Raw genomic sequence first — 26,157 nt, 5'->3', positions numbered from 1 at the left:
GTTTCATAATCAAATCGCTAAAGTACTTTAGAATGTCTAGAATATAAACTACTGTATGAATCAGTATTAAAGGTGAAGTGTCATTTATATTTTCTTAATATGTAAAGGCAGCTATAAGTAATTCATAGGTGCTGATAGACTGTATTTAGAGGAGCAATCTTTCATCTCAGCACCCCCCCACCCTAAACAATTCTGAGTTTAACTGTCAGCACCTTTACAAATCTGTGATTATGTGATTTCTCTTAGTTCAGTGTCTGCAGTGAGGTTATTTCACTCTAAATTCTTCACTTACAAGGGCTTTTTGGTGGGCGAGACTATCTGTGCAGCAAAAAAATAAAAATACAAAAACTTATTGTACTTATTTTTACTTAGTATTTCATTTAACCATTCAAGATGTGTTTACTTAAGTATCCTGAGAGGTTTCCTGAAAAGTTTCCTGAATTTGTGATTAAAACAAGAAAAAACTTGTCAAGGTGGTAAGAAAATAATCTTGTTTTCCCGCTGAATTAACTTTATGTACTCAACTGACAGATCTTTTTTTCTTGTTGTTTATGTTTAAACTCACTTCATTTTGATGGATTTTCACAAAACAGGTTTCCACTTCACACAATGTTAACTGATGGACTGGAGTCATGTGGATTACTTGTGAATTATTGTGATGTTTTATCATCTGTTTGGATTCTCATTCTGACGGCACCCATTCACTGCAGAGGATCCACCGGTGAGCAAGTGATCTAATGATAAAAGTCTCCAAATCTGTTCGATGAAGAAACAGACTCATCTACATTTTTCATTTTTTGGGTGAATTATTCCTGTCACTTTGCTTTTCAAGTACATATATATAAATGTAAGAATATTTGTACTGGAAAACAAGACAAAAATACTGAGTAAGAATATATTTTTTCCCAGTGTATTTTACCAACCTATGCCAGAAAAGGTGTTTGAGAAAGCTGTTTAAAAACATTCTCATTCATTATTTCCATTTGGTGCCCTTAATCGTTCAGAAATTACATACTTCATCCTTAATATCATGCATGTCTTCTGTAGAAGCGTGAGAAATTTAAATAATATAGTATTTCATCACAACGAAAACATTACAGCTAATGGAAAAATCATTAACCTGACTCTGAGTGTGACTTCGGGACATTGTTGCATTGGACTCTGCCTTTGAACTTGCGAGCAATGTGACACATATGTAAAAGCTAAAAGCTAGTATAACTCAACCTCCCAGGAAGTGCAGCACTTGAGCAAACCATACCTTTTCACACGGTCGCAGTGATTTTGCCAAGTAAGACATGTTCCTGGATCAACATGTTTTGATGATCCTGGATCAGCATTATTGTCCAAAAATATAGACTTAACCCAGTCCCTACCCCTATACCTAACCCTACCCATAATTTATTACTAAAATCAGTGGGAAATGATAGCTGATTAACAAGGGTGTAGAAGCACCTAACCATGATTGTAAGCCTAAATCAGATATTTCCTGAAAAGTTATATCTAAGTTCTGATTGGTTGAATGAAATGTTGTTCCAGGATCAACAAGTATGTTAATCCAGGAACATGTTGTACTTGGTGAAATCACGCTTGCCCTTTTCACACAAAGCTGTCTACTATAAAAAGCCAAACTATATTTTTTTGTGACAAGCTGAATCCAGACAGCGATAGTAACATAAATCCTGTTGGGGAAATCAAACAGACAAAGATGTGCTTTGTGCAGCTTAATTTCACAGAGATTCATATGAAACATAATGTTCTGTGCTCAGACAGACAGTGTACTCTGATTAACGGTAAATTTAGAGTCTTCAGTGTGCATCCGTACTGATCCAGCCTCCCTAAAGATAGATTTGCAAGGAGTGATATTTACATTTTTCTGGGAGTGTTGAGAATCACCGGAGCAGAAGTTACAATAAGACCACATACAGGTAATAGGAACACCAGAGATGAATTTGCAAAACAACGGGAATTTTCAGTAAGAGTTCTGGAATGTTAAGTGGCTTGTTTTTGATTCTGTCTGTGAGGAATATGTATCCACCTCGGTTTGGTTAATGTATCCGGTTATATTTACTCACCCACGAAGTATCTCTTGGGGGAGGGTGCAGCCAAGTGGTTAAAAGTCTGGGCTGCTAAGGTTTTAGGTTCAATCCCAACGGTGTGGATAAAATACAAAACCAGGAACGAGTGTTAGAAAGATCACAAGCACCTTTGTACTGTTCTGTTGAGCTCGACAGGTTGCCTCAGGGCAGCTGTCACTGGACCTCTGAAGAACCTCTGATCAAATATAGTTAATAACTAAATAATGGTCTCTCCCACACATGCATGTGAAAAGCTGTGACAATTATGAAAAATTGTTTTGTATGCTTCTGAGAAAAAGTTATTGGCTGGAGCTGTGGCCTAGTGATTTTGTGTCTAATTGGCAACAATTCTTGCTTTTGGTTCTTTCACTTTTTCCCCGCAATTTCTGTCTACTCTATATTTTTCAATCAAAACTGGGGAAAACACAGAAAAAGGCTAAAATAAAAGACAAAACAAAAAATGAAACACAAACATGTTTGAGACATTAATAGTTATGCATGTTGGAAAGCTATGACAATTATAGATATTATAATATATAGATAATCCACACAAGCAATACAGAATAAAAAATGCAAATGAACAGATTTTTTTTTTTTTTTTTTTTTGATACTTGTTCAGTTTACTTAGTTACAATACCGAAGCAACACAATTGGTATGCATTCTGTTTTAACTTTATTTTCATGTTGGGACTACACTAATATTTGTTCGATTTTTAGTTTGGAATCTATTCAGTATAAATATGCTCATATAACTAAAAAACATTGACTAAGTTCAACTAAAAATTTTTGTTTAAAGATTAAGATCAGTAAGAATGTGGGCATCCAAACAGTTGAGGAAAAACCACTATGGAAGTCAGTGGGGACCATTAGCTTTTTGGTTACCCACATTCTTCAAAATACCCTTTTGTGTTCAGCAGAAGAAATAACATCAAAGTTTGGAATAACTTGAGTGTGAGTAAATAGTGAAAGACATTTTAATTTTTGAGTGAACTATCCTATTAAAAAGTTTTAGTTAAATCAATTTTTTTTCAGCGTGGGTTAGCATTTACTTACAGATTCAATAACTTACAGATAGTAAATTATATGTGTATAAGTGGCCGAACCACAGATGTCCATGCTACTTTCATTTATTTTATTTTTTTTCAAAATTGAGAACTTAGCCCTGCTGAAATGCAGGCTTCATGACTTTAAGGGTCCTAAAATATCTTAGTGACAGACAGTACAGGAATGAGCACAGGGGCATCATCTGTATGAGGAGAGGTATATAAGAGAGCCAGGAAACCAGATGATATCACAGCTGGAGGGAAAGTCCCAAAAATTCCTGTCATCCCCCAGCCAGTGGAGTGAGATTTTCGATAGCTAGCACTTCCATGTCCAATCACAGAGCGGAAGCACTAACACATTCATTCCAGATGTTTAAATGGCCCTGTGGGATGTGGCCCAGTCTCCAGCTGACACAGATCTTATCTCAGGTTGAGTATCAAAGAGCAGAGAGAATTATAATGGAGTAATTTCTGTTTTCAGGCTTCCTTTGATGATAGGGTTAGTCTGTATATGACCACACCAACTGATCCACGAACAATGGGGGAAAAAAATTGAGTGTGAAATATATGATCTGAGGTTTCTTGGAACATTAGACGAACAGCATGAGAAGCTGTTTGCACAAGTAAATCTAAACAAACACTAATAATCCAAAAACAAATTCTGATGGTAATGAGCAATAGACACAGGAACTGATGATTTTAAGTCACTGTCAGTGTCAGTTCAACTTTGGCTTTATTTTATATGCCATTTTTTTGGCCAAAAATTATATATATATATACGTCTATTTAAATACATTTTAAAATGTAATTAATTCCTGTGGAAAAGCTGAATTTTCAGCAGCCATATTCAGTGTCACATGATCCTTCAGAAATCATTTGAAATATATTAAACTAGAAAACAGTTATTTTTAACTGTAATAATATTTCACAATATTACTGCCTTTACTGTGTTTTTGGTCAAATAAATGCAGCCTTGGTGAACATAAAAGACTTCTTTCAAAAACATAAAAAAAATCTTAATTTTTCCAAACCTTTGAACGGTATATGATAAAAAAAAAATAATAATAATAATTAATTAATTAAAAAGCAGTATCATAGGAACAAAGTAATCAAAGCTGTGAATCTTATATTTTATTTTAGAACAGAATTTCATCATAAACCTTTTGCTGTGGAATCGCTTCTCTCTCATTAACAAGTGTTTTCGTGTCAACTGTAATATTTAAAGAGAATAAGTATTTGAGAGAAGGCTAAAATAACCCAAAATATCTTCATTATCTGTCTCCATCAGTGATACTGTTTCACCTCAAACAAACATGACATGACTACCTTTGGGTGAGGCCACTGTAAATGTCACAAAAACATCTGCTGAATGTCATTCTAACATTGGACAGGGAATATTTTAGAGAAATCTTACAGATCTTTCCCATCGAATAGTCGACGCACATACAGCAGCCCGGAAATTATGGAAATTCATCACCGGCCGTCATCAACAGGGTTTCTGAGAAAGTCAGCGGAAGAACGGAATAAACTGGAAAAGAAAATCAGAGAAAGAGAGAGGGGGAAGGAGAAAAAGGAAAGTGGGAGGAAAAAGCCAGGCTGTTGTGGAGTACTGCCAGGTGTCTGTGTGGTCTTTACATTTCAGCATTTAGGAGGCAAGCCAAGCAGAGAACGGGTACAGAGACACACACACACACACACCAATGCAAAAGGCCCTCAGCCCTTTTTAAACCGCAGGCACACTTCTTCATCACCTCCATGCGGATATGAAAGCAGTGTGACTCGAAACCGGGCGCCATCAGTATTTCTCGACTTCTAATGATGCAGCGCCGATGTACGCAGCGACTATCCAAACCAGACGCAAACACACACAGCCTGAGCCTGCGACCTCGGCGGTTGGCACCTTCACACGCAGCCTGAACGGATCGAGCCTGTGGTTCTGGTTTTCTCTCCTTCTACTCTCTTGTTTTGGTTGGTTTTATGTGAGCAGTTCCCATTGTAAACTTAACTTGGCCCAAAACGACGCCTCTGCTAAGCAAAACCCACTTCTTTTTACTTCATTCTTTGTGAGCTTCAACAATGCCTATCAGTTTTGTGTGGTCTGCTTTGAAAGAAGTGCCGCACGACGCACCAAATCTGCTGTTTTTTTTTACGGTAATATCAGCCACTGTTATTGCTAAGGCTAAATTATTATCCCCTTTCAACTTGTTGATGTGTGAGATTGTCAAAACAATGAGACTCGTGTCAGATTTGGGATTTTAGCTTCAAGCAAATCCACTTGGAAAGAGATTTTAAGCAGATTTACTTGCGGTCTCTGCGACTTCTTACAGTCGTGCCATTTGACTTCTGTGATTGAGCTGCGGAGAGACAAAGATGCATAGAGCGCTTCCTAAAGGTGTTACGCAGAGTGACAGTCTAACACTGAATCCATAATTACACAGGCCCCCCAGTGCAGGTATGTTAGTTTAACCAACCCCACCCCGACTATTAGATCAAATGACGCTTAATGAGTGCTATTAGGAGTTAGTGTGTATACAAAGACTTAGAGAGACACACACACACTTCATGGAAGCAGCAGCAAACCACAAGCAGGTATTTTTTGTTAACATATTTTTTAATTTTCTTAAAAAAAAAAAAAAGAAAGCAAAACAAACAAACAAAAACCTGGTACTACTGTAGCAACATGTCATGCATATTATATAGCAACAGGTCATTTAATATATTTTTATTTTTTTTTTTTACCACTGACACTGCCCTGTTGGAATTAATAAGGCACAGTTGAAAGTAACCAATAAAATGCTGTTTTTAAGTCGCATGACATCTGAGCCCTGTTTTCTTAGGTCATCTGTACTAGGAAGACATGCTCCTGAAATTTCACTATTTCTGTACATTTTTGAATTGACATTGTTTGACAAAGTTTATAGGGAAATGTTATTCAAAGATCACAAAAAAGCATTAAAGTATAAAACATGAAAGTTCACTAATACTAGCATTTTTATGAATAGTGACATCAATAATATTATTGCATTTTTATTTTTAATCTAAATGTGTTTCATGTGTTGACGAGAAATGAACGCATGTTCTATGTTTTAGCAGAGTATTGAATGATAAATTATTTATATCTATGTCATTAAAAGTATCCATAGTTTCAAATGTATAAATCAGTTACATGAAACAGAAATTACTTGAATTATAGGATATATTGAAACTTTTTAAAACACCAAATGACCATTTGCCTATATATTTTATTGTGGATAAAATAAAATATAAAAAAAAAAAAAAAAAAAAAAAAATATATATATATATATATATATATATATATATATATATATATATATATATATTTATATATATATACTACCGTTAACAGTTTAGGGTGAGTATGATTTTTTTGAATAACTTTCTATGCATAATTTCTAATTTTGAAAACACTGATAATAAGAACAACTGTTTAATGAGTAATGGCTGCTGAAAATTTAGCTTTACCATTACAGGAATACATTTTTAAATTTAAATAACAGTTATTTTAAAATTGTAATAATATTTCACATTATTACTGTTTTTATTGTATTTTTGATCAAATATATGCAGCCTTGAAAAATAAGAGACTTCTTTCAAAAATACTAAAATCTTACCTTTACCTTACCTTTATGAAAAAAGGGAAGAAATTAAAGACAAAGGTGTCTAGTAAATTAGTAAAAGAAGAGGTTGAAACATCCACCTTGCATCTTAAAAATTGTACAGTTCTTTGTTGGCTGTGTGTTACACAGTATTGCTAACTTCATTCAGATGTTTGTCAGCTTACAGAATAGCAGCCATTTAGCAACAATGAGCAACAACGTATCCAAGACTTTCTAGCAAAAACCTTTAAAATAACAACAACAAAAAAAAACCTCTCCACAACTCAATTCAAATGTTAAGACAGCATGGTTGCACTGTTAAGGTCTGTTCACACCAAGGACGACAACTATAAAAATAATGATAAAGATATAGTTTTAAAAATCGTTCTCAGTATTAAAAAAGAATAGAAGAGTCCACACCACGGCTATAACGATAAAGACACAGAGAAATGACATCGTTGGAATCATTTCCAGAATGATTTTTTTCCAGCTGATGAACGTTAAAAACATTGACGCCCAATCAGAATCAATCCTGCTATAACAGGCTCGACAATTGAAAGCGGCAGACAAGCGTGTGCTTAGAATAAACAGACGATATCATCCGCTGGTGTGGATGCTAATCTTTTTAGTTATCATTCTTGGTGTGAACGGGCCTTTATGATACAACTGCGATAACAAACAGCTGTTTGGACTTGCTGAGCTCTTCTGGCTACCAGAAAGCCTCACGTGTGAGCCAATCAAGAAGAAACTCACGTCTGTCACATTCAAATACTCAACGCTCTCATTGTCTAGCGCTTTCCTGGCCCTATTGATTCACAGTTCATATGGCACCCATCAAGATCTATTAAATACACAAACACATTAATACACTTCCTGTACTGGATATCACCCTCAGAATGAGGGCTGTGTGGTGGAGGAAGAAAAACACGACCCAAATGAACATTACATCCACCCGTACTGGACCTAATGAGGATATTTTGACTGAAATACTAAGAATTTTATGTACAAAAACATGTTACAGTTATTTCTATGATTCTCAAAATATATAAACACATAGAAATGTGCCATCAGGTGTTTGGCTGACAGCACACTGTAGGCATTGTCTGAACATGCGAGACGGGCCTCTTCCTTAATTACCTTCTCATTAACACCAATTTGAGGTTTAATGAGGCAGAATTATAAATGAGGCGTTCTTCGATAAAATCAGGGTGAAAAAATGTGAAATTATTAAGAGGGCACGTGTAATTAGTCCCGTAACGATCAGTGTCAGTGAACACATGGACATGTGCACGTGCTCAGAGCACAGGTGATGTTTAACCAGACTCTGTTCATTTATTTCTGGGTTCATTTATTTCTCCCTTGTCTCTGCTTAATTGATGCCATGCTTTAAAACTCATTTTAAGTTTTAAGTTTTCAAACACCTGCAAAGATCCTGTAGTTGCTTCAAGACGTTGACTTGATTTGAATTGTATCCATACTGTCATATTACCTACTATATTTGGTGTACAAGACAGTACAAAATTTCACAGCTATCTAGTTCTCATGTGATGTCACTATGCTGGTCACATGACCTCATCATATTGCATGTTGTTATGTTAACAAATGTGGAGTCAAGATCAGTGCCTTGCATTATGGTAAATGTAGTAGGTATTCATATTGTTATTCTCTGGCATGCATAAAGAAAATCGGCATATTATGCACAATACATGGTTATTACAGTTAACTAAAACTAAAATTAAAACTCATTTTATTTACACTAGCTGCCAAGGCATCAATTCTCAATTTATTTAAATTAAACTGTAAGTACTACAATAAATAAAGTCAAAATTAATAGGAACTATATAGACATACTTATAATAATAATAATTACAAACAACAACAACAACAAAATTACTAAAATTGTAAATAAAATGGAAAATATAAAAAATAAAAATATTAACTATAGTAGTAATAGTGTACATATATACTGCAACGATAGTAACAACAGTATATGTTAGTATGCAATTTCAGTATACAACCATAGTGCACTGCATTGAATACTGAATCCCACAATGCAATGCACTTCCATTTCCAGTGTGATGAATGAACTGGAAATGACTCATTACAAACTGCCAATGTTAGGACATTTTTACACAAAATTAAATTAGAAATAACCATATTTTATAAACAGTTTTTTTTTTCAAGTCAACTTGAAATCAAAATAAGTATATTTATTTTGTCAATGCACATTTAATCCATGTTATAGTACAATGTCCTGTATAAAATATTACATTTTATAATAAAAAATATATTATAAATATGAATAATAATAATAAATAATTATTTTAATATTATTTAAATAATACTTAAATATTAAATGAAGCATTAATAATAATGTAGAATGTTTAAACATTTTTAAAGAAAATATTAAAAATAGCAAGCATTAAACAGTCAATACTACACAATATATGCAGTAAACTTGTGAAATCTTTTGGTGTATCACAGACGTGGCCTTCTTAATTGCAATCTGACAGCATACTGTAAAAACAGAAGAATATTTAAGACAAAGCCGAGACAGGAGCTTTACAATATCAAATCATCAGTACAAAAAAGCCCCCACAAAAGACCTCTGTACTCTGACCCTTTCATCTGTTCATACGCACAAAAACACGGCCTGCAAGCCTTTCAAAACTTCACTTATAGATAAGGCAGGAATAGAGGAAGTCTTCACATCAAAGACAAGGCCTGTAGTTGCTAGAGGCCATTGTAATACAATGAAGAATCAAGACCATATACAGCCGTTGTGTCTAAGTGCCTCTAAATACTAGTACCATATGTGTTCATTGAGAATAGTCTGAAAGTCAGAGAGAAAAAGAGAGGCATGTTAGGGATGTGCTAGGCTTGATTTCTACGCCAAGACGAAATATATATTTTTTCATAATATAGTAAAACAGCTGCTTGCCAGACCAGTTGGCACTGCAAGATGTAGTAGATTGTTTTGCTCCTTTATAAGTGCCATTAAAACAAGCTGATGCAAGCACAAGGTTACCATGGAACCTCTGTGCAGACACTAACCTAGTGCTCAGACAGACAGCTTGTTAAGATAACACTGAACAACCAACAGGCTTCCAGAAACATCCTGGAAACGTGTCAATTATCTATAGTCAACTTAAAGTCAAAATTTACTCTGTGAGTGCACACATAAAATTATGTACATAGAAAAACTTATCATAATTTACTAATTAAATAATATTAATATAAAATATTAACTATCGACATATTACATATTTATTTTACATATCATGGAAAAAGTAGCATTGAATAAAATACTCTATATAAAAATGTTTTAAAAATCGAAAAAATTATTTACAATTTAACTACTACTACTAGTAGTAATAATAATAACTGACATATGTATTACATATTTAATTTAAATATTAATAAGAATATAAAAAGTTTAAATAAAAAATGGTCAATTTTGATTCATAAAGAATTTAAATATTGTGTTTATGTATCTCTAACTACATAACAGATGTCACTTGAACAAAGTCAGAATAGATTGATGACGGTTTCACAAACGGTGACGGTTTTGACAGCTTTCGACTCATTTTACGTAGGACATTTTAACCTGCATTTCAGTGAGCAAGTCAGACTAACGGTTCAGTGAGGAAGTGAGTTGTCTGAATGATTCAGTCCAATGACTCCAGTGTTTGAATAGGAATCATTCAGCAAATATTAATTAATAAAAAAAAAAAAAAATAGATATTTTCACACACAATAGAGACACATTTCCCCCCCCCCTCTCCACACACACTACAAAATCACAACACTCCACATACCCCACTGAATATCCCATTTCACTCAGAAATTTTATATGTATATTACAATGAATTCAGCATTAGCCATGGAAGGAGATAGTGGAACTTTTATCCATATCTTTAAACATTAAACTGAAAAATTATTGCTATAGTTATACTTCTATATGGTAACAGCAATCCCGAAACCTCCAATCTGTTCAAAGCAAAATGTAAGTCATCAGTCTGCCTACCCAGAGAGAATTACTTCGGGCAATGATTTCATGACTTTAGATTGAGGCAGAAATCAAAAAATCAATCAATCAATCACTAGCACATGCACCGAATGACCGCAAGCCTTTGATGAGGTGCGATTGCGGCCCAACAGAGAGGTGAACGTGATGACAGGCCTCATGGATGTGGTTAGTCACAGCAGTATGTAATATAAGGTGTACTCACTCCTGGGCTCCCGCGGTCCGTCCACCGTGACCTTTATGGCTCTGTGGTAAGTGGCCACTTGCGGTGGGTTTGTGAATACTGTAATCGTCAGGGTGAAGCTCTTCCCTGTGCAAACACAGAAACATTTAAGGGCTTTACTCACTGTCAAAGTAAGACTGAGCACGCTTATAATTCAGGGGACATTTAAAGATTTTCATATTTCACTATTTTTTTGTTTTATTTTAATGTTCTCAGAACAGAGATCAGTGGGCTGCTGGGAGATTGTGCACCGTTACAATCTAGACAGCTCACTTCCCTAAACACTGTTTCCAGACAATTTGGGCTCTCTGGTGGTTTAACACAGGGGAACAAGGGATTAACATGACGCTCCAATGGTTCCTACTCATGAATGCCCCTGGTCTGCTGGAGACAGGAAGTAGTGGGTGGAATACTTTGGCAACGCTGGGAAACAGCTGGCAAGACGCGTGGAATCTCAGCACCACACAGCAGCACAGATCTGTTGACACTGATTTTATAAGACTTGGAATACAACCAAATGGCTCTCATAATGTAAAAAATAATTTGCATAATATATAGCATGTCATTGTTACCTGAAATCTTCTAAAAATCAAAGAAATCTCAAGTGTCAAAAATCATGAAGCTTTACAAATCAAAGAACCAAAAAGATTCCTGTTGCTATTTCATCTTTTTTTTTTTTTTTTTTTTTTTTTTTTTTTTGGAGTGTTCAATCTTTAAACATCATTTTTAAACAAAATATAAAGGTGAAGTGTGTAAATCTTTAAATGCTAAAACACTTTTTTCCATTCCCCAGGCAGAGCTATACACATACACAAAACTGTTCTGTTTTTTTTAATGGTGTGTGTATATATACCATTAAAAAAACATTTAAAAAGTGTTTTACAAGAAAATAGTATTTCAGTCTTTCTACTTCAAAATTTCATGTCAGTTCAGCCATAATACTCTTTTCAGAAACTGTTTTTCACCTACTATACAGTAAGGAAGTACATTATGCATTTTCGAATGCAGCCTGTAACTCTCAATTTGGCTCAACCATAGTTGTGAGTTTGGAGGCGTTGCCATCTGTTTGACTGACCAATTGCAGACAAGAAGAGTGGTCGGGAAGCATCATTACTTTTACAATTTTGCGCAGTGATTTTAAAAGCACAGAAAAGACTCTTATGCAGACTGCTAAGTTACCGTCGTTGAGAAACCTTAGCACAAAACACACACTGTCCTGTAATTTAATGAGTGCATTCTTACCGGCAATGTGGTTTCACAACAGTGTTGGCTCGTAACTGATAGCTCAGCACACAGACTGACTATAATTATTCTAAGAATGTCATGTGTCCCTGTGTGACCGCGTGCCTCTGTTACCAAATCTCCCTGGAGGATCTCTCCACATGACATTGTGCAAGTGTAGATAAACACAAAACGATTAAGCTTAATAGAAAAACGCATGGTGTGATAATACAATCTGTAATAGGGTAAGCCTGTTTAAATACACATAAACTGCTATGAAGTGTATCATTTGTTGCACTAGTAGTTAAAAGTTTGGGCATGCATGAATGAAATTGTTTAAAAATGATTTTAAAATACTTTCATGTTAAAATATTATAAAATAATGCTGTAGGTAAATATGAATTGTTCCTACATATCATCTGTGTGCTGTAGCCTAATTTTGCATTTTAATATATATATTTTTTTGAATAGATAAGACTAGATAATGATTGAAAAGCATCAACTAGTGTCTAGCATCCATATGAACTTCAGTACTGGTTAAAAAGCATCCCAGGATGATTTGTTTAACATACATGTTTCCCATTTGTGGTTATTTTAATGGTTTGATAGCTGCTTATATTTTAAAATGAAAGCAGCAACAATAAAAAAGGCGTGTCCAAACTTTCTGATTGGTTTTGACAATCAAGTGCGAACATGCAATGAATGACAGTTAAGCTCATGTGATTTCCTGTACATGAATACATTTCCCAATCTAACCTGCATGATAAGATATTTAAAAGGTTCAACAGTCAGAATCTATCTAAATATTTCTCAAAAGGTGGACTGACCTCTTCCGCTTCGGCCCACAAAGCGCAAATCGTTGAAGCGGGCCACCTGGTTCTTCATAACACCTGAAGCATTCCTGAGCTCAGCTGAATAATTTTCATCATTCCCAGCCATTACTGTGACCACCGTCCCATCAGGAACCTCTCCCAGGGCCACCACCTGCGGAGAGAACAATGATGCAACATTTTTCAACGGTGTGTGTGCGCATATGCAAGACATTCGGATCAGCAGCTACTTCAGACAGTTCCTGTGAGTTCTGATTATTTAATAGCAAGATTTCATGCAAATAATTGCATATACATGCATATTTATGCAGGCTTGATGTGGAAAGAAAATTAGCTATTATAATTATTAACAATATTAATTAATATTATATATCAATATTAATAATAATAATAATAATAATATATACTAATATTATCATAATATTAGTATCGTTATTTAAAACAAAAAATAACAGATACATTATTTTTAATGCAAAAGTGACACGATTGAAGTGATCAAAAAAGGTGTTGGTGTGAGGGCCTAAAAGAATTATGAATTCATTTAATAAATCTATATTTAGATTTTTCTTGTATGTCTACGCTGTGTGCGTTTCTATCTATCATTATAGCTATTAAACATTTAAAAAATGTAGGGTACAGATTTATTACTACAGTTGGTATATTAGTCACATGCATATTGCACCTAAGGTGATATATATTTGCATATCATCTTGCAATTCTATTTCATTATTACTAATCTAGCTACTTATCTGGAAAATTACCCTAACAGCCACACCTGCACAGGCCTAACCATACACACAAGCCAAGAGCAAAGATTCTGCCCCAGGCCCGAATTACTCATAAAACAATGAATAATGCCAGAGCAATTTCATTATTTCTTATTAAGTTAAACCTTTTCCAGTAAAGTCTATTGCTATCATGAAAACATAAGCTGTTCACACACTTTTATAAATAGAGTATAAATAGTACAATGGCAGATTCAGTCCACTGACACACTAACTATCCATGACAAATTGAAAAATTGTACAAGACAAACACATTCAGCCGAACTGACTGAAATTCATCAAATTATATGAGGTACTTGTAAATTGAAGCTGATAGAAATTTGACTATTAATAATAATAATAATTACTATCTAAATATATAATCTCGATCCCTGGCATATACTACACTTAACAAAATGTAAGCAACACTTTCCATATTTTGCTAAGTTGGGCTATATATTATCATTAATGCTGTTTAAATATGTTTAGAATATTATAATACAATAATTATATTCGCATTTGTCAGTGCTGCAGTCAACAGTGTGCTAAAACGGCATAGAAGTTTGACCTGTACAAGCTTCATATTTTTCACTTGATAAAGCTTTGTTGACATAAAAAACTAACACACAGCAATCGTCCAAAACAATTTACGTTATAGTGTCCACGTTGCACATATTACTTTAATAAACGACTGCATTCATGAAGACTAAATTTAAAGCCGATTTAAAAACAAGCTCTTACCTTAAACGCAACAGGTAGCGTTTTATTACACCTCCAATGAGAAGGCAAAACCGAGCAGAGAAAGTTTGGACTGTCGGTCCGCACGAGTTCGGCGGGGTGGTCGGCGATGATCTCGGCCATGGAGCGGTTCTCTTGCGCGCGGAGTCTTGGCACCACCGCGCTGTCCTGCTGCTGCTGCTGCCCTGCGCTCGGGTTCACATCATTCATCTTCACCGACACCGGCGGACTGAACCTCCGGCCGGCGCTGGGATCTACGGGAATGCGCATCACAACAGTCGAAATTAGCCAAAGCCGAACGTGTACGTCCTCTGTTTGCGTATATGGAGCGCCGTCAGTCCCTCTCCGCGCGCTCAGCGCTGCAGTCTGATGAGTTTGGGAAGTGCTGCGGGTTACACACACTCAAGCAGACTTCAATTGGCGCTTTGCGCGCAGTCGTCATTAACTACGTTTCCTGTATTAAAAGGCGCTTAATTCACAGCCGCAAGGAAAATTTGCACGGTTTGGTCAGCTCTCAGAAAGGATTTTAAGATTTTATAGATCTTTTCATAACAGATTAGACAAACCATCTAAAAATAATTGAGAAAACGTAGGTGTTTCCAACGGCACTAGAGCGCGCTGGCACGCAATCGTTTCCAGTCCGGATAAAGACTTAGCCGGTAGGATTTCATTGCATATAAACAATATCAGTTACATTAGCATCGATAATAATAAATATAAGGTGATATTTTGTCTCTGTGTGGGATCAGTGAAGTTTTGCGTAATCGCGCTCCCCTGGAGAGCGCAGGATCAAATTAGGCTTTAAAGGATGCAAAGATCTCAGGAGGCGAAATGTTTGTTGCTTCCAATGTGGTTGGTCTTTGAAGACAGGGATTTCTCTTTTTTTGTGGTTCATATAGTTCCAGCATCATGCAATCATTACACTGATGCCACGAACACGTGATGTCCTGATCACATCATAAAATTTCAACTAAAGTCTTTCTGCAGCTACAGTTCAGTGAGCATTTATATCTTTAGTCACTTTGCCTGTGAAAGTTTAAAACTGCACGGCTGTTATCACTTATAATAATGGAAACAGGATAAATTGCCTCTTGTGGTTCTGAATAGATTCAATTACTGCATTAAGAGAAAATATATCATTTTTATGTTTTCCTTGAAATCGGTCACAGAAAGGGCAGTATTAAATTAGGCACCTTTTTCTATGCACAATGGCAATGGAGAAATGGCATGTGCAGAAATTAAATCATACATGGTGATTACAAAAACTTCACACACTGTGTGTGTGTGTGTGTGTGTGTATGTGTGTTTTCAGATACTGGCCAAAGGAAAGAAAAAAAAAACAATTGGATTTTTTTTATTGCAGATTATATTTGGAATTCAGAAAGTACTGATATCTTTATCTCTATATATATATATATATAGTTTTAATCTAATGAATATTTTTTGCATCAATTTCTGTACAGGAACATATAAATTTTGATAACAAAATAAAAAATAAAGCTATTGAACATTTTCACTATTATAGCCCAAGAAAAACATGTTGATCTTTTGTGACAACATGCCCCAAGAGCTGGGTATATGTTGTCACACTATAAGGGGTAAGTTGTCACATTAATAATATAAGACTTTTCAACAATAATTGAACAGTGAAACAACTCATTTAATAGCAAAAATAATAAAAAAAAATACAATAATACCTAACCCTTAATAATAAAAAAAGCAGTTGTTGTGTGCAACAAATACTATAATTATTAGATGTTTAGCATTTAAAATACATGTAAAATGCTCTCAACCCTCCTATCCAAAAATAATGGCCTTATAGAAACTTCAGTGTTTTACTAAAAACTGCTCATATCTCTGAGAAAGGGAGACTCATAGAGTGCTGGGATAATTTGAGTGAGCCATAATGTCAGTATATTTTCAAAATCACATTATACACTTTCTACACACACCTCTACCTCATAAAGCACAGACTAAACAGGCTGTCGCTTTAACACCTATTGAGCAAAGTTTCTTCTGACTCCGTGAACAGAGTATCCATACAAAGCCTTCAATATTCTGGCAGTGCAACTAAAGCACGTGTCAAATAATAACGCTAACTTTCCATCTCTCAGTGATACTGTAGATGGCAATCTCTCCCTCTGACTCAACAGGCTCACGGATAGTAACTGACCCAAGTCATAAGTGTTGCAATATGTTTCACACATTTAAAAAAATGATCAGAATAATAGGTCCATAACTTTGATGGGAACACAGACACAGCCAATAAACCAAATAGGACACAAAGAAAGCGTCTAATTATTCTTGGCAGAACCGTGCAAGAGAAATCAAACTTGTTTAATCAGTGACAACAGTCAATAAAAATTTTGCCAAATGCTTGGTACCAGCTTTGGCTTTAATGTATCCTAATATTTCAGTAGTAGGAAAAACATATGCCTGAAATGTGAAAGAACATAAAGAAAGGAAAGAACTTTATAATGTGTCCAGCAAACACTGCCACCTTTAGATATTTGCCATTTTTTGCCAATCAAACCAACCAAAAGCAACTTGAGCTGGAAAACTGTAAAGTAGTTTAGTATTGCTCACACATATCATATGAAAGTCTTGCAGGGTGGCATGAGTGGGGGTGGCGGTGGTCTCATGGGTACGTTTTGAGTATCTTGTACGTGGGAGGGATAGAAAAAGCTTCAGGAAGCACTGACATGCATCTGGCACATTGTGAAAAATAGTTTGAGTTATACAAGTTGCGATTGAATTACACTCCATCTCCATTTGCCCTGAGCACTGAAAATGTGTTCAAGATTGGCCAATGTTATTAAAGATCAATTTCCAATTCATAAAAAGTTAAATCAGAGTTACAATGGTATTAAAAACACCATGTGTGCTATTCCAACAGTTTTTCCTGATTTTTGCTCAATCACTGATGTGTTTGGACAATGAAATGAACCTAATGCAAAAAAGAGATGATTTATGTTAATTCCTCGCAGATGCATGTGCTCAATCAGATTCACACGAAATTCGTGGCTATCGATGATGCATATAAAACTTAATAAGAGAAATAAAGCGACTGTCGACATGTCCAAACACAGAGGCATGTTAAATCATATACACAATGAGATATCAAAGAGCATTTGTCACATCTGAATCCACTTTGTCAGTACAGTATGGCTGCCATCTGCCAGCAATATCAGCGTGGAGCAGCGAACGCACGTGATCCGAGTGGCTCACTGTGCCTCGAGAGCTCTGCCCACTTCTTTTCGGGTGTCTCGTTTGATCTCCTAATGAGCCCAGAGGAGCCCACACAGCTGGCTATGATGTGCTACAAAGATGAGGGGTTAGAAGCCGTCCACTGAGCAAGAACCCGGGATTACCGCACGCTATTCTGAGCGGTTTGTCACCAGACACTCGCGCTGGATTCGAACCAGCTCAAACGCTGATGATGTGATAAGCCGAACGTAACCGAACCCTTATCTGCTGATGGCCTGATATGTCGAGCTCTTAACGGGGTTGACAGCATAATCCAGCGTGGGTAGCTCATCAAAAACTGCCAGTGTGCTGGAAAAGGCCAGTTACAACACAACCAGACAAGTAGTCGTGCAAAAAAAAAAAATGAGCCAGCAACACTTCCCCCCACCCTCACGGCGAATTAAGTGATGACACGGCACAAAGAAACCATTGTTGACTGGTAATGTAAACACGAAGAGACACTGAGCTCCAGGGCTTTAATGATATCCAAATGACTCCAATTCAGATTCATACAGCCTTGGGATTATGTAACGTGCTACATGAGTGTTTTTCTCCGCTTCTTTCTCGTCCCGCATTCTTTCGACGGTTGAGAGGAAAAGTACAGCCACTTAAGTCCCTGGATCAGGGCTCCATTTCACAGTGGTGCATTTTTTGAGACACTTAATTATGGCTTTATGTGGGGAGCAATTCGATGGGGCTATGGAGGCTTCCAATTTTAAATAGTTACTTTCCATCCTTGGCACGGTCCAGGAGAACATACATGCACGAGCCGGATGGTGATGATTCATATGCAGAATTCATAGCCTTACCTCATCAGGAAGACCTTCTCAACATCCTTTCAACCCCCAGATTTAATCTGAGCCCATAATTGCCGTTTTGTCATTGACTGGTTAGTGACATCAGCACTGCAGACGAGAACTTCAGGACTTCGGGTTGCCAGAGAAGCATAAGAACTGGCTCGGAGAGCAAACTAGGCCTTTGTTATGGTCGCAAATTTCAGGAACATGATGGTTTTTTGGAAGTGTGCTGTGTTCGTTATGGAAAGTGGAGTGGTGGGCCTGTGGTGGTGGTGGTGATGGAGAAGTGGGGGCAGGTTTTGGGGGGTTGGTGGTGGTAGCGGCAGGCTACAAAGACAATTTCCTTTTTGCTCTCATTGGCATGACTGTCTGCCGCCTCTAGCCTTCATGGAGGTCCTTAATTGAGATCACTTGCACATAAAAATAGGAACAGAAAAGGATCTTTTGCGGCTTGTGAAGGGGAAAGGGGGAATAAAATGACTGGTAATATGTGACAAAGGCTCCCATTAAAATACCCGTAACACTGAAGTCAAGTTTAGGAGATGGAGGGCCGTTGCTATGGTTACGGCTCTGAGATTTATCCTCTTCCCTGACTTCAAGAACTGTGTAAGTGTGTGACTAGTTGTGTATAAGTTCAGTTCCCCCGTGTGAATTGTGTGTGTTGAGAAAGGTTTCACATTGATATTCCAATGAAGCCTACCTTATAACTGGAATTTGTCAACAGGTAGCAATACTTTGTTTGTAAATATTAAAGAAATAATAATTAAATATTGAGTTTGTGTCTATTTTTACCTGATCCTTAAAAAATGTTTTTGCATAAATGGATAACTATGGCAAGAATAAACTGCTCTATCCTACCCTTTCTCAGAGAAATGAGCAGTTTACAGTTAAAGTCACTAGGCCAGGGGAAGTCTTGGCCTAGTGGTTAGAGAGCTTGACTCCTAACCCTAAGGTTGTGGGTTCGAGTCTCGGGCCGGCAATACCACGACTGAGGTGCCATTGAGAAAGGCAACAAACCCCCAACTGCTCCCCGGGCGCCGCAGCATAAATGGCTGCCCACTGCTCTGGGTGTGTGTTCACGGTGTGTGTGTGTTCACTGCTGTGTATGGGCACGAATTCTGAGTATGGGTCCCCATACTTGGCTGTATGTCATGTCACTTTCACTTTTTTGATTTTTTTTTTTTCACTTAAACGCTTTAGTTTCTGTGAAAGTCATTCTTTTTGGATAGGAGGGTTGAGGACATTTTTACATTACATATTAACGAAACTACTATCATTTATACATTCAATAATCACAAAATACAAATATTTTAAAGATTTATATTAAAAAAGCATTTAAGATATGCCAGCGGTGTGGATTTGTAGTGATTCTTTCTGCCAGTTACAAAGTCTACACTATATGTGGCAACAAGTGGTTGCACAACAGTTAATTCCGCTGGGATAAAATAAAATAAAATAAAATAAAATAAAATAAAATAAAATAAAATAAAATAAAATAAAATAAAATAAAATAAAATATTATTTAATGCAAGTAACTCAATATTGACTTATTTTTTATCCAACTCAAAGTGTTATTGCTTAAGTGGTAAAATACTGTCTTTTTGGGCACTGTTTCTATTGTTTTATCATGTAAAACCTAATATAAAACATTCACCCCACAAAAGGAGTCTTCCTTTGACATGCATAGGTTAGGGGTTGCACTTCCAACTGATATCTGCGGTGTAATTGAGCGAGTGTGGATTAGTGATTTATTCAGCAGAGTCTGAGGAATAATCAAGAGATCAGTCTAAAGCAGACCCTCACACCAAGCAATCCTGGTCGAGGGTCGGATATCACTTCTGTACAAGAGCATGCTTATTTTGGACCAGATTAACCTTGAGAATTCCACCTCACACTTTCCCCTTCCGCTGTGGATTGCACGGTTCTATACTTCCTCTCTGAAACAGCCTGGTTAGTTGAAAAATATTTATAGTTATTACACCGTTCTCATGTATCCACAGTCAGTTAGTGTGCAAGGTAAAACTAATAGCAGATTTATGTGGGGGGATTTCACCTCATCCCACAGTAGAGTGAAGATGATTTATTGGCTGTATAATACGAACTACTGATGGATTGAGTAACTGGAGGACAACCCAAACAGGCAGGTATCCAGAAAGCAACTCGCAAGGGAACTATCCCATCATCTCGCTGCTGTACAGCTCCAGCTTTATTTCACTGTTTGGATACAGGAGGGCTAATGCTCAGGTGTTTAAAATAGGAAAGGTCTGGATGAAAGAAAAAAAAGAGAAAATCGGGATATTACAGCAGCTGCAAAGAGTTGCTTTCTCTTGAACGTAAACCTTAGGAAAGCGGTAAAATATAACCTGGCCATATGTGCACAGCGGTGGATTAAATGAATTATTCCAGCACGTCAAAAGTCTGTGGAACCAGGTGATTTGCTTGGCTACTATTCTGATATTTCTTTTGCATAAAAATAAGGCTGCCATTGTTTGCTCGAAATCGAATCATTCTCATGGGGAGCAAACCTGTCCAGCTTTCTATTCTTTCAAGACATTTCAACTATAGTTGGTCGTTCCCGGTGCTTAAGGGAAAACGGTAACACAACCCAAAGACCTAAGGAAAAAAAAGTTTAGTCTTCTCAGTCTCCGACTCTCGTGAAGGTTACTGCAACAGGCTAAATGTGATAGCAGGGAGGTAATTGAGAGAAAATGCTACTGCAAGTATAGGGTAATGATACTGCCACAATGACTTTAGGGTTTGGGAATATTTTCTTTCGGAACCAACTCCAGAATGCAAAGATTATATTCAACCTCTTTGAACTCTCTCACCCTATTACAGCACTGGAAGTTTGAATGTGTTTAAATGGCCTAAAAAATAAAAGGTCCTCAACACACAGACATCTCTTTTTAAATCAATAGCAAGATAAAAAAGTTCTTGGGTCACTTTTGATCAATTCAATGCATTTAATTTCTTTAAAAAAAAAAAAAAGTCCCCAAACATTTGAACGATATATATTTTTTACGTCTTATAGTATTCACTATATGCTTCATTCTCCATCTTTTGTCATTGTGCTTTATGGGATTAGATTCACTGTGATGGCTTCACCAAATATTAATTCTCTGTCCACATAAAAATGACATACTGATATTCTTGAGGCACCCTTGAAGATGATATACAAGTGAACATGTTCCAGTAGATTGAAATGGTTAATGACTTTCACAGCTCTTTTTTGTGTAGCTACACTGAAACTTCAGTAAATGCAAAAGTCTTTGCTTCATGCAAAAGTTGGAGCAATGTTTCCGCAGCAGCCAAAATGTGTGCCACATTTTGAAATCCAAATGATATCTAATTTAGGATTTTGAACCAAACTCAGAACATTTGACTGACTTCCCGAATCCCATTGGGAGAATTATATTATTGGTAATCGCAGCACTTTAGGAGAGATACGCCTGTGGTTTGCCTGCGACATACCAGTGCAATCTAGACATTTTCAGAATTGAACAAAATAACTCTTTGGCATTTAACTGCAGGGATCTCAGATGTCTCAAATTCACTGCAGTGTATTGCTCAGTTTATTTAACAATAAAATGTCTGAATTATAAAAATTTGCTAAGCTTTACAGCATGCAAAATTGTGACTTTTTGAAATGCAATATTTATTCTCCACATATTACAATATTTTATTAACATTATTAATATGAAAGGATAAAAAATAAATGTAATGTGTTAAAAAAATTCACTCAGAAACTGCTGCAAGTAATACATTGAATGAAATATGATTTTTTTTTTTTTTAAGTTGAGGGACTGACATAGTGTTGATGCTGTGACTGGAAAAATAATATTATCCTTATGAAGATCTCCACTAGACATCAAGATCTTGATCTAAATGTGCAACACATTTAAGTCTAATTAAACCAATATAAGTTATTTTGCTGATTAAAAGCCCTGGAGGCCATCCAATTACACTAATTATATATTTTACTGTGTAAATGGCCCCAGGGCCAGACTGTTTGATCTTAATAAAACACCAATTTCACCAATCAAATGGAAATAAATCACACAACAAAACAGAATACTGTGAAAACTTTCTGTACTTTAAAAACAGTTGCCTCCTATGAACTTAACCCTCGAGGAGCTATAAATCAGTGCTTCTCAACCCAACATGTGCAGGTCTGTTTGGAGACAACAGCAGAAATAAAACACTAAATGCAAATTACGTGCAGTTACATGACATTTTCCTATTCACTTTATTTTGTTTTATATATATATATATATATATATATATATATATATATATATATATATATATATATATATATATATATATACACATATATATATACATACATACATACATATATTTTGCATATTTGATTGACAATATTTGCTAAGCGTGCAAAAAGAATGACATAAATAAATAAATTACTACTACATTAAATAAAACCAGTTGAGAACCACTGCTATAAATAATACCTGAGCCTGAAAACAAGGCAATTTTTGGCAAAACTTTTTTTTTGCAATTCTGAGGGGGAAGGAAAGGTAAAAATTATGAGATATAAAGTCAGAATTCTTCATTTTTGTCTAGCAGTTGGTCTAGCATTTCAAAATTTTTGTGAGACCATTTTTCTTAGAAATCTCAGTTTACATCTCACAATTATGTTTTTTTGTTTCTGCTACAAGATAAAAATTTTAACTTTTTATTGCACAACTTTTTATTCCACAACACTTTCTTCTATTTTTAGAGTTTATATGTTGAAATTACAAGTTATAAACTTGCAAGTTGCTTGTTATAAATTTGCAAATTGCGAGTTAACTTGGAATTCTGACTTTTTTTAAAATTCTGTTTTGTCTTTTAAAAATAAAAAAGGTAAATACAACTGTATCTCACAACACTTTTTCATGCAAATTATATCTTACAATTTATAGATTATATCAAGCAATTCTGAGTTTAAATCTCACAATTGTAAAAAAAGATCTGATTTGTGAGATAAAAATTCAGAGTTAACGTTTTATTTAATTTTTTTATCCTACGGCAGAAACAAGATTTCATAGCATGTAGACCCAAACACAAAAATAAATGCGTACACTTAGCATGACGACACATCACCACAGGGTCATGCTGAAGGCAAATAGCAGTAAAGAGCTGGCTCTGTTAGACTTGGGTTAACCATACTGTAATTCTGAAGCCCTGAGGAGTGTCCCAGCGGCCATTTGGTTGCTGTTTACCAGAGAGATAAATTCCACTGTCCCTGAAGGGGGAGGTCATGGGCAGCGTGTGGGCTGAGTGTGTATACCGGTGGTCAAGTGTAGGTTGGTATGAACATGTGGCTAGAGTGAGTTCACATATATGTGGGATTGTTTTAAGGACTATTTGAATTCAGATGACAACGGGCTGCTTTGTTTCCACACAGGGTCTTCCAGATGCTTGTTTCTCAATTCATTTGTGATTAAAAGAAGCTTGTGAAATTGCAAAGCAACATGATGCCAGTGAGAAAAACAGTGAGATTACCACTTTAAATACACTGTTCCCACAGTTTACTGCTTTTTAAGTTGTGATTAATTTGAAGTTTGGTGCATAAAGAATGAGAGACCAAAATATGACTGAAGAAAGCACATTCATGTATGTCAAGTATAATCTTCCCAGACAATACTGCCTTTCTTCTAAAGAAAAAAATGACATTAAGAATAAAAACACTGGCCTGAGAATACTGCTGTCATGTAAATGCTGTCATTCTTTCTTTGAAGTGCAGTTTCTCACAGAGTGTTTCTGTTGTCACTAGAGTTTAAAACAAATGCTGGGTTTCCATCCACATATTTTATGCAAATTTCAGGATACTGCATAAAAACATTGAAGACAAATGATGAAGGAAACATTTTACCAAAAAAATAAGATTCACAAATAGTTTTTGCAATATTATGATTTTTCCGAAAATAAATAAATCTGCAAGTTACTGTATTTGGTGATGTGTAAGATCAATCCCATAAAATAATTTTCAAGAAAAATATTAAGAAGCACAATTTTTTTTAAACATTGATATTCATAAGAAATGTTTCTTGAGCATTAAATCAGCATATAAGAATGATTTCTGAAGGATCATGTGACACTGAAGACTTGAGTAATGATGCTGAAACTTCAGCTTTGTATCACAAGAATAAATTACATTTTAAAGATATTCAAATAGAAAACAGTTATTTTAAATGGTAATATTTCACAGATTTTACTGTTTTTACTGTATTTTTTATCAAATAATTGCAGCCTTGGTGAGAACAAGATACTTCTTTCAAAAACATTAAAAAATCTAACTGACCCTAAATTTTGAACAGCATCCCAATATTTTGTATCTACATAGCACATTACAAATAAGCCACTTGTGAAGTTTAATGCTTAGGATGCCCTCTAAGTAGCCAGTAGTAGGCAGTGAAGCAGCTCACTTGACTTTGGAACAAAGCAGATGTGAAGAAAAAAAAAATCACAATATGTTTTAAATTCTCTTGGAAGTTTCTTGTTAAATCAGTGTTTTTGCCATTCTCTCGCCAAAGAGAACAGACATCCCATTTCCCACATACACATCAAAACAACACAGAGACATGCACGCCACCAACAAATCAACTAATGTGCTATAATTATATGTTACCACTTTGAAGCGCCTAGTATTTGCTGCCCGTGCATATTTACCCTTACTATTCAAAGAACATTAAAGAGCATCTAAAATCAAACTCTGGAGGACATGTTGAAGTGTAAAAGACCTGTCCTGTTTGACTACAGTTCAAAGACCTGTTTCGAAGACTTTAAATGGCTTTCTCTCTGTATCCCGTCTGAATACATGTTGAGTAAAGTGAATTGAGAGCTGAAAAGAAGATCCCAGCCCCATGCATGGATTTCCCAGGACACTATTAGTGTGACATCAAAGGCAATTACCAAACACAGTGCCAAGGTGTGCGCTCTCCGTCTCTCTCTCTCTCTGGCCTTTGTGCCGTGTGCATATTTCATTTCGGCCTTTGTGAAAGTGTGTGTGGGCCACTGTAGGCTGAAACGCCTCCCAGAAACCTTTGTGTCCGGTGGAGGACCCAGCACAGGTGCATGTCAGTGATTCGAGGGCTTTTTTACAACACATAAGGGACTTTTGTGCCGAGTGTGATTGAGCTATCGCTTTAAACATGTGGGAGGAAACAAGACGAGGGCGATGAAGATGGCACAAAGGCCTCCACCGAAGCAGATGGGTGGTGTCTGATCTGGCCGTTTGTCTCCTGTGACATACTACTGCGCCAGCTCTGAGGCGCAAGGTGATCCCTGCCTTTTTACTTCTTCTTGTTCGTGTCACTGGGCCACTCAGATTACAGCATTAGGCTTGTGTGGGCGTCCACAGCCAGAGCTGGCGTCACAGTGCCAACAAACTGCTCTTCAGGTGTGCAACTGATCCATTTAACACCTCTGCCCTTAAGGGGCTGTGTGGGATGGTAATTTAACCAAATTAAGAGATGGTCCCTGTTGCATCATGACGCTATATGTCCAGCCTTTGTCATTTCCGGCACTCAGTCTGTGCATATGCTGCAACCATGACAAAAGAGATCGGTTT

The 26,157-nt window shown here is 36.1% G+C and overlaps 1 protein-coding gene across 3 annotated transcripts in view; it reads right to left on the bottom strand.

Annotated features, from left to right (window-relative positions):
• The window catches only part of LOC109113109 (runt-related transcription factor 2-like), a 41,909-nt gene that overhangs the window by 11,020 nt on the left and 4,732 nt on the right, over nt 1-26,157 (bottom strand). For all 3 annotated transcript variants that reach the window (XM_042778236.1, XM_042778238.1, XM_042778237.1), the window contains exons 3-5: nt 14,542-14,792; nt 13,034-13,190; nt 10,968-11,072 (exon numbers count right to left, since the gene is read on the bottom strand). In XM_042778236.1, coding sequence (XP_042634170.1) covers nt 10,968-11,072; nt 13,034-13,190; nt 14,542-14,792 — 513 coding nt within the window. The remainder of the gene's footprint in view (nt 1-10,967; nt 11,073-13,033; nt 13,191-14,541; nt 14,793-26,157) is intronic.

This window comes from Cyprinus carpio, chromosome A20, assembly GCF_018340385.1.
Source record: "Cyprinus carpio isolate SPL01 chromosome A20, ASM1834038v1, whole genome shotgun sequence".
NCBI lineage: Eukaryota > Metazoa > Chordata > Actinopteri > Cypriniformes > Cyprinidae > Cyprinus > Cyprinus carpio.
This window is presented reverse-complemented; position numbering and strand designations above follow the sequence as displayed.